The 10,442-nt window shown below is 45.3% G+C and overlaps 1 protein-coding gene across 1 annotated transcript; it reads left to right on the top strand.

Annotated features, from left to right (window-relative positions):
* Nucleotides 1-5,092: 5,092 nt before the first annotated feature.
* Nucleotides 5,093-7,713, top strand: LOC140252176 (uncharacterized). Its single transcript, XM_072336537.1, has one exon. It carries the CDS (start codon nt 6,102-6,104, stop codon nt 7,629-7,631), a length of 1,530 nt encoding a protein of 509 aa, XP_072192638.1. The 5' UTR covers nt 5,093-6,101; the 3' UTR covers nt 7,632-7,713.
* Nucleotides 7,714-10,442: the final 2,729 nt, after the last annotated feature.

Here is a 10,442-nt window from a genome sequence, read left to right as displayed (position 1 = left end):
ATTATTTTAATGGCAAACAGCATAACAACTCAGGTCTCTAAAACATCTACATCCCAAGCGCCCACTGTAGCAAATGAAACAAAACCGAACCTTGTCTTCCCAAAGTGGATTTCCATAGCTTCAGCTTTCTTTCAGGTGGAAGTTAAACCAGGCAAAATACTTGCTATAGATGTGTGTTCCCTATCTGCTGGGTATCTGGCCAAACACAAGGGCTCCTGCAAAGGAAGGTAAGCAATTACTGTACAATACAAGAGAGCTGTAATATTGTTCTAAAACAAGAAAATCTGTTTAAACATGTTTGAAAACTCTTATTGCCAGTATCTGAAAATTAATACATTACTTTTCAAGTGTGGCATTAACAAGATGGTTCTAATTCCTGTTCAACATCTTCCTTCTAACAACTGCAATTTTACAGCCTTACCTGTGTGAGTCTCCCACCGCTGTCTGTAGGCCCGAAGTTCTTGATGAAGTGAGACAAACCCATTGCTGCCATTCATTGAAAACAAAACCTTACCCCTCCGCTTCCATTCTAACACTGGTATCACCTTCCTCACTAGAAATTAGATTTTATTAAGAAGCCAAATAGTTAGGTATGTGAAACCTAAATATTCTGTATGGAAGTAAAAGGAGTATCTGTCCAAGAAGAGAAAAACAGCTACTTCTGTTCAAAACGTTCTAGTTTGAATTCTACAAGTCACCAGTAAATGAACCCCAGCCTTACCAGAAATAGCTGTTGATGAGGAGCAGTACATGAATCAACACTTGAACCAGAGCACTTGAACCAGTCTGTGTAACAGGGTGAGCCAACAGCCAGATTTCAGAGTCTGCTGCCAGATGAAATTGTGTCCCAAAAGACAAGCAGCCCAGAAACTGGCTGGAATTCTGAACTGTCCTCATGCTGTATCATGCAGTCACAGGCTCACTGCTGTTGCGGTAGCTGACGGGTGCCTTGCAGTCTGAAGCAGTGGGAGGTTTCCTGTGTCTCAACAAAAGAAGTGTTATGACTACAGCGCGCAGCACCAACAGCAATCCCATCAAGCTCCCAGTAATAAGCAAAATACTGCTTTCAGAGTTCCTCCTTGGGCTTTCCAGGACTGGCCTGTTACAGGGTGCCAGTTAGGAGAGCTTGTCTTTCTGGGTGTTGACAGCTTTGTCAGAACAGCCCAGTGCAACATGCTGAATGTCTGTGCCCCTCTTTTTGTCCACTCCATTGTCCTGCATCAGGACCGGAGTGTTTGGGTTAGCTCTGCTGCTGCGTTTAAAGGCTGAAGGTGCTAATTTAACATTAGTAGAGGACAACACGTGGTGATAGTTGAGACTTCTACTTCCATTGTACATGTATGTGTTCTTTGCTCAAACCATGTAGACAGCATGAACGTACCATTCCGGGCCTGCTGTCACACTCAGAAAAACAAAGCCCAGATACCTTAATACACACTTCCTTGCCATAAACTGAAAGATGCTGTGTTGCCAAATATGTCTACTAAAACCGATGGCAGAAATACATACTTGGTGATAAGATGAATTTTTAATGCAGCTTTCTGAAGTAGGTTGGGTACATTGTGTTCTAAAAGAGCTTGTTTCTTTCTGGTGGAAATGTAGAAAGGTGACTGCAACTACCCAGCGCTCTGCTCTTAGTATCTGTCTTCACATACCAGGACCTTGAATCTGTACAGGAAGAGGGGGAGGCAGCCTGACAACCCACTCCCCCACTCTCTGGGCTGTTCTTGGGCACACAGCTAGCATGTTCACCATGTTGCAGCTGAAGAAGTCACTGAGGTTCTGAACTGGATCATCACTTCAGCCATGGATGTAAGATTCTAGCAAACCAGATTGATACACTTTATGTATTTTCAGGCAATCTGAAGTTACTAAAGCCAGTTATCACCTAAGCTGAAGTGTATTTCCTTTGCACTTGCAGACAGGACTCTTGCTCCAGGACTGTTACAATTAACAGGGGGCTTCAGTACTTCTTATCTGTTAATATCCCTACTGACGCAGTTCTTACAGTGCAGCTCTAAGTAAGCTTTTTCGGTCACTAGAGGGCAACCCACATTCACGTATAAGAAGCTACCCACTGATAGCCTTCTGGCAAGCTAAACAAAGCTCTCAGTGGAACAACTGGGTTTCAGACAAACAGCTCAAATAAGGGACCAAATGAAAACAAAATCGTTTCTGATCTAAGGTTGCCTTTACTAGGAGTTTCCCTAGAACCTGTTAACAGCTCTGGTCAGTGAGTGAGAGCACCTGCCCTATGCCAGAACTCAATCAAAAATCATCCAGAGTGAGCAGCTTGGCCAGAGCCAGATGCAGCTATTGTGCAGTCCAGTCTGCACTGTAAACAGCTGTAGAATGATTTCATGAGTCCCCCCACCCCATTAGTCATAGAACCGGGGCAAACCAGCCCATAGACCATTGACAATGGGCATGAGAGAAATGCTTTAATACACTGCAAGTTTGCAGAGGTAAGGCATGGAGCAAATACAGCCCCCAAATCTGAAATATTAGTTCCTCATAGTGACAGCAGAAAATGACGTGTTGCTGGTGAAGACAAAACTGGATCTTTCTCAGAATGCCTTGATCTCAAATGCAACAGTTCCAAAACACTTTTCTGTCCTGTTCAGACAGCAGCCAAGCACTGGAATGAAAAATTTGGAAGAGAGCCTAATTTAGTTATTCCTTCAGATTTAAGTCTCCCTGGTAATCCAGTCTATTTTTCAGAAAGGTAATTAAAGCCCATTTCTATATCCCTGCCTATTTTCTTATTCAAAACTCCAGCCCCCATCTGATAAACATTCCCCATCAGAACAAAAAAAACTATCAAGTTACTGTCATGCACCAAATTTCAAGGGGAGATGAAGGGGGGAGTTGAGGATCCTTTATTCTAAACCCCATATTTATATTGGGGTCATTTTTGTCTCTGTTTTCCCTCCACATTGGCCAGATTCACATAACAGAAGCACTTCCTGGAGCCATCCTTGTCATCTCTTCATCTGTGCTTTTTTGTTGCTGTTGCTTTGTTTACAAGCATCGTGTTCCTGAAGTTGTCTAACATTTTGTAATGTTGTCATATTATCCCATACTTTGTTGAGCCATCTGGTTTGAGACAGTAAATAAAACAACTCCACTACATCCCTCATTGAAGTTCATCCATTGCTGTAGAAATGGTCGTTTATCACTTGGTTGAATGGATTGAAATGACTGATTGGCAGAATAGTGAATGTAAGAATTCACGCGCTGGTGAAATGTCGTAGTCTTGGCTGGAGTCAATATGAGATACAAATAGTCAAATGTTAAAGGATGCCTCTAAATAAATATCAGTGGTCTAAAAAGGCTTCACCTAACAGTACCAACAAATCGTGTATTTTCCATTGCAGCACTCCGGATGATTTGTAATGTGTTTTAAGCTAAAACTGCTGGATCAATGGAAACTTGTTTTATGTTGATAAAAAGGATCTGCTGGGTCTAAATTATCACAATTAGGATGTCTAAATTGTCCTTCAGCACTTTACAGAAATTAGAAATGAGACTGGGTTGATGCGCTGCAGTTCATTTCTCCACCAGTTCCTTCAGGAGAAAGCACACCGTTTATTTTTTAAATAGATCCAGATGTAGGCAAACAAAGCTGATGAGCACACGCGCACCCATGAAGGAATTCCCATTTCCTTGTAGATTGTCTTTCAGAATCACAGAAATTCATCATTAGCTGCTATAAGATGCCACAGCTGCTTCTGAGCTATCTCACTCGGTGGTGTTTTAGCTAGTTTTACTTTAAAAAAGAACTGCTATAATGATTAGAAACGGGGGGGTGTGACTTGCAGAATCACACTGTATAACCCAGAGATTGGTTATAAAGCAGGTATGTTTATTTCAGCATTGCACAGCGCCGGGTGCAAGGGGGATAGCTCCTCCAAACTTGCACACCGACTTGTAAAATCGTGACACAGATATAGGTACACCTCATACATAGTCAATGATTTCCTGGAATTCTGATACATATTCAATAGTTCTTTAGCATGCAGACCCCCCTCTTGTTATCGCCCATCTTATCACGGAGATGCAACTCCTGATATTAAAACTTCTAACCCCCTCCTCCTAGATGTCTCAGGGTGATCTCACTCCTTATCTGCATCCTTCCTGCTCCCCCGGACCCATTGTCTCCGATCCTTGTTATTCTAACTTCTACATTCCTTTTCCAATCTACAAACTACCTTTAACTATCCCCCTTTAGCCCACCTTTATTCTAAATTCCAGCAGAGCCTCTGTCTCACTTCGCCATTCAGGGGAAAAAGTTGCTTAGAAGTTTGCTCCGGTGTTCAAGACTCCATAGAGTTTTACAGGCGACAGAAACCAAAATCAGAGCTGGCAGCTGACCTTCCAGCCAAAAAGCACGCTAGAGAGGTGCTGATGTTGTTTCTCCACACACTACTACGCCCTCACACTAAGAGCAATGAATTGGGCTCATATGGGATTTGTCCCTGGACTTTTAGTGAACTTGTATGCACTGATGATTTTAACCTATTTTGAAGTTAGGAATGAACCAGGCCGATGATCTATTTTTAATGCCTTTTTGAATTGAAAAAAGGTGATGAAAACCTGCATCTGTAGTGAAGGGTGAAAAGGGCCCCATAATAAAAGAAAGGGAACTCTTTGCTACAGAAAGGGGAAGGGACCTCCCAGAAACCATGACAAAGGGTAGTTACAGATAGCTTATGTTAAGGGGGGCAGAGAAAAGGGGGATTGCAGACACTAAGTCTGGGAAAACAAGGGGAAGAAGGCCATAAAGATAGGAGTTTGAGAGCAGCCCAAAGACAGCTGGCAGAGAGGTGATTAGATATTCACGGGGCAAGATGACACCGATGTGTGGGGTTGCTCCTCCTGCAAGGCCAAAAGCTAACAAAAGAAAACAAGAGCTCTCGCAGCAGGAGAGGAATCTTCATCCCAAAACAAGGACGGAGAGAGAGGGGGGAACCGTTTCACCAATGGGGTCACGGGGAATGTAATGAATATGCAACCAAACACGGGGTGGGGGGAGACTACTGATTATGTATTAGTTCGGCCTATATCTGTAACACACTCTTCCTTACGGTGCGCAAGTTTGGAGTGTTAACCCCTTGCGCCAGCGCTGTGCGCACATCCCTTAATTAAATCATACCTGCCTTACATTCTAACAGGCTATAGTTTGGTTCCGCTCGGCAATTTGGCACCCCAGATGGGACCCCCTCTGTTCGGCTGCAGGACCAGCTGAGTAGGGGGACGCCTTTGACGCGCCCCGAGATTTCTCGGAAGGACTCCCCTTCCTCATCCGATCGCTGCGGGAGCAGACAAGGACCACCTGTCGGCAGACCAGGTATGTGAAACGGGGAACCCGTAAGCCGCGAGGAGACGTCCTGCGCAGGGTGTGAAGGAGCATATAAGCTCCCCCCGAGAAACGTGAGCTGACGGGTTAGGTTGCCAGCTGGGGTAGGAAGAGCCCTTGGGGAATTCTACAAAGGGGCCAGTTAGTTGTATGGATGGAAAAGAGCTATCGCTCACCCCTAGGCGGTTGGTAATAGGGCAGAGCTTGGCTGCTCTCTCTATGGGCATTTTACTGAAGGGAAATTTGGGTAATCTTTGCTGGGATAACTGGTATCGTGCGTTGTTGTGTTGTTGTTGTATGTGGTACCGCAATCTGTTGTAGGTTACCAGCACTGCGACTTGAGTTTACAGCTCACTGTTATTCTTGAAGTTCTGGTTAAGCTCAACAAGCGCTATATACCCTGGTTCTGTTATTGAAATGTCAGAGTGAGTGAGTGTGGTGTGAGTGAGACGCGGCAGAGCTGCGGGGCGAGTGCGGAGTCCCGACCCATAACTCCATCCTCCCGCGAGGGAAACGGCTGGGGACGGACAAAGCAAAAGTCATATACGGTGTTTTTCAGTGTGTGTTTGCTCTTGTCTTGTTGGCCATTGTAAAGTACATAATCGTAAGGTGCATACAGGGTTGGGTGGGAAAAGGAAAACATACAAAGGGTGAACCACAACTAAGGTCGGGGTAGTGCTACATCTATTGTAAGATAGTACCGTGGTTTAAAGTTTGATTAGATTTGATAGATTGAGTTAAGATGGGGGGATCACAGGGAAAAGGGGTCCCTAAGCGCTCACCCTTGGGATGTATACTGGCACATTGGCGAGATATTGCTGGGGAATCAGGGGGAACCCTGAGCCGGAAAACTCTGATTAAATACTGCAATCAGTGGTGGCTGGTGTATAAGTTGGAGGATGGGGAAAAGTGGCCCCTGAATGGAACTGTAAACTATAGCACAATCTTACAGCTTATGCTCTTTTTGAGAAGAGAGAACAAATGGGATGAGGCGGCATATGCAGATATGTTCTTCACCCTCCGTAACCATCCCGAGTGGCAGAAAGAGTGCGGGATGGGACCGCCGCAAGATCCATTCGTACTAACTGTAGAGAAAGAGCGGCGTGAGACAGGGGAAAATAAGATAAAACGCTGCTGCTCGTCCTGTAGTATCGGACAGCAGTGCATAAAGGCAGGCAAGGTCAGAGAGCCCGCAGAAATGCTGGATCATCTCCAGGCTCCCTGGGCAGCAGGGGCGATAGGTGAAGAAACCCCACTAGAAAGATCCCCTGAGGTGCCTCCTCTTGAGCACCCTCCTTCGCCCCCTGATCCTCCTGCACCTCCCGCGCCCTCGGCACCCCCTGCCTCCCCAGTAGCCTCACAGACCCTGAGGCAACAGCAACAGCCATTAATAGTAGCCCCACTGAGGGAGATGGTGGGGCCACGTGGAAGAATAATGTTAGTCAGAGTCCCGTTTTCTTTATTTGACTTAAAATCCTGGAGAGAGATTTGTAAAAACTACCGGGATGACCCATTGAAGGTAGCGAGACATTTGCAGTTTCTAATTAGACAACATGAACCAGACTGGAATGATATTCAGCTGCTGTTAGATCAGTTGACCGAAACAGAGAAACAATTAGTGTTAAAAACAGCACAAACCCTGATTGAGGACAGTTTGCAAGGAACTAATAAAGACATTAAAGACCATTTCCCATTACAAAATCCTTGCTGGGACCCAAATACAGCACATGGAAGGGAGCTTTTGGAGAGATACCGAGAATGGGTGGTGAAGGGAATGGAAAGAGCTATCCCTAAAACAATAAACTGGTCTCATCTCTTTGAGGTAAAACAGGGCCCCAAGGAATCTCCCTCAGAATTCCTGGACAGACTGAGGAATGCAATGAGAAAACATACCTCCCAGGACCCGTGGTCTGAAGAGGGCATACAGCAGCTAGTATCGTTGTTCACAAGGCAGTCTGCAGGGGATATAAGAAAAGAACTGCTAAAACTACAAGCACCAGATAGTTGGAACTTGGAAAGTTTGCTAGAGGAGGCTTGGAGAGTGTTTAGCGACCGGGAGGAGGTAAATAAGAGAAAGGACAGAAAGATATTGATGGAAGCTTTGCGAGAAACAAGAAAGGGTGGGATGAACAGAGCGAGGAAGCCCCTGGCGAGGGACCAGTGCGCCCTCTGCAGGAAAAGGGGGCACTGGAAAAATGAATGCCCGCTGAGAAAGCAGAAAGAGAAAGGGGGGGCACGGAATAAGATCCAAGCCCCAGTGGAAAAGAACTGAAGGTAACAGGGCGAATCTACCCTAGCAGATTCACTGGTTAAGATAAAGCTAGGGAATAAACAGCAGAGTGTGGAATTCCTAATAGATACTGGTACAGCCTGCTCAGTTCTAAATGAAGAATTAACCCCATTAAGTAAAGAATTTATGACTGTAAAAGGGGCCACTGGTCAACCCGAAAAGGCTTACTTCCTCAAACCTCTGAAATATAAATTGGGAAAACAAGTAGGGATACACCGGATCTTGTACCTACCCAACTCACCACATCAGCTCTTAGGGTGGGACTTGGTAGAACAGTTTTGGGCAGGAATAAAATTTGAGGCAGGAAAGATGCAGATTAAAGTAAAGGATGATTCTTTTATTGAGGTACTTAGTCTAGTATTGATAACAACTCCAGGGAATACAGGGATGCCTCAGGAAATTAGTAATCAGGTCTATCCAGGGGTATGGGCAACAGAAATCCTGGGGCATGTGAAAAATGCCCTTCCCCTCCCCCCCTTCCCCTTTCCATATTGTAATTATAGTAAAGCAAGGAGTCCAACCCCCGTGAATTAAACAACATCCCCTAAGGACAGAAGATAGGGAAAGAGTGCAGCCGTTAATTGATAAATTCATGGGACACAGCTTACTAGTGGAGTGTGAATCTAAATATAACACCCCAATACTCCCGAATAAGAAACCAGATGGGAGCTACCATATAGTACAGGATCTGAGAGCAATTAATAAGATAGTAGAGCATCTGTATCCTCTGGTAGCAAACCCATAACATTGCTCACAAAGTTATCTAGTGAATTGGCTTGATTTACTGTACTGGACTTAAAGGATGCATTCTTCTGCCTGCCTCTGAGCCCTGAAAGTCAGCTGTTATTCGCATCTGACTGGGAAAACCCCAAATCAGAAAGGAAAATGCAATTGACATGGACAGTGCTTCCCCAGGGATTTAAAAACAGCCTATCGTTGGGAATCAGGTTGCCAAGGATTTGGAACAATGGGAACACCCCTCAGGGAAAGGAGCTTTGTTACAGTATGTAGGTGATCTATTGACAGCTACTGAGACAGAAGAAGCATGCGTAACATGGACTATGAGTCTGCTGAATTTTCTGGAGCTCAATGGGTATGGAGTCTTCCCACAGAAATCCCAAGTGGCCGAACAACAGGTAGTCTGTTTAGGCTACAATATCACAGCTGGATTGAGGATGCTGGGAACAGCGAGGAAGGAAGCCATCTGTCAGACCCCTGAGCCTCGGACTGCAAAGGAGCTGCGCACATTCCTGGGGATGACGGGCTGGTGTCGGCTTTGGATCCATAACTACAGACTATTGGTAACAATTCTCTTCGCACTTTTAAAAACTAACCCCAATGCTCTCACGTGGGATGGGGAGGGCAGGAGAGCCTTTAAACAGTTAAAGCATGAGCTCATGCAGGCTCCTGCCCTAGGGTTGCCAGACACAACAAAACTGTTCTGGCTGTTCTCATATGAAAAACAGGGAATAGCCTTGGGAGTTCTGGCTCAGCACTTGGGTCCCTATCGAAGGGCAGTAGCCTACTTCTCCAAACAAGTGGACAAAGTAAGCAAAGGGTGGCCAAGCTGCTTGAGAGCAGTAGCTGTGCTGGTATTAAACATTCAGGAAGCACACAAATTTACTTCAGGCCAGAAAATCACAGTATTGACATCTCATACTGTTTCAACTGTACTGGAGGTGGAGGGCGGGCACTGGCTCTCACCACAGAGACTCCTTAAGTATCAAGCCATCCTAGTGGAACAGGATGACATGGAAATAAATAGTAACTAACATTATCAACCCAGCAGCCTTCCTCAATGGAACCTCAGAAGAACCAGTACCGCATGACTATCGGAGACCATGGACCCTGTGTATTGCAGCCGACCGGACCTGAAGGAGGAACCACAAGAGGACGCTGAGGATTCCTGGTAAACTGACGGTACCAGCTTCGTGCTGCAGGGGGTGCGCAAAGTGGGCTACACCGTGACAACTACAGACGAGGTAACAGAGCCAAAAACCCTGACCCCAAATACCTCTGCACAAAAGGCTGTGATTATAGCTCTAACCTGAGCATTAGAGCTGGCAGAAGGAAAAAGGATCAACATATGGACTGATTCAGAATATGCCTTTAGTGTGGTACATGCCCACGGAGCAATATGGAAGGAGAGGGGACTATTATCAACACAAGGAAAAAGCATTAGACATGCTGAGAAGATTCTCAGGCTCCTAGGAGGAGTACACCAGCCAGAAAAGGTGGCCATTATGCATTGCAGGGTGCATCAGAAAGGGAAGACACCAGATGAAATAGGAAATGCTTTGCAGACCGAGAGGCAAAGAGCAGCAAAGGAGGATCCGGTGGAACTGCATTCTCTGATTCCAGACAGTAAAATCCAAATTGATAGTGAGCCCAGGTACTCGAAGGAAGATAAAAATCTCATAGAACATCTAGGAGGGCAAGTGGGAGAGGGAGGATGGGTCACTACTCCATGGGGTAAAATAATTATTCCCACAGCCATACTGTGGGCAGTGATAATGGCTGGACATAGAAAAGCTCACTGGGGAACTGAGGCACTGTATAAATATTTGGTCCAAAGGATAATTGCTCAGGAACTTATACTCCACAATTAAGCAGGTGACACAACAATGCAATATTTGTTTACAAAATAACCCTAAGTCAGGGTTACCATGTTATCTTATCTTACCATGAGATCTCACTAGGACAGATAAGCAAAGGGAATTACCCAGGACAGCAGTGGCAAATTGGTTTCTCAGAACTCCCAAGAAAAGGGGGATTCAGATACATGTTGGTATT

Source organism: Excalfactoria chinensis, chromosome 4 (assembly GCF_039878825.1).
Source record: "Excalfactoria chinensis isolate bCotChi1 chromosome 4, bCotChi1.hap2, whole genome shotgun sequence".
NCBI lineage: Eukaryota > Metazoa > Chordata > Aves > Galliformes > Phasianidae > Excalfactoria > Excalfactoria chinensis.
The sequence above is the reverse complement of the archived record's forward strand: the minus strand, read 5'-3'. Positions and strand labels throughout refer to the sequence as shown.

Excerpts from the sequence above, each read along its gene's own strand:
- LOC140252176 (XM_072336537.1), top strand. The coding sequence starts at position 6,102 with ATGGGGGGATCACAGGGAAAAGGGGTCCCTAAGCGCTCACCCTTGGGA.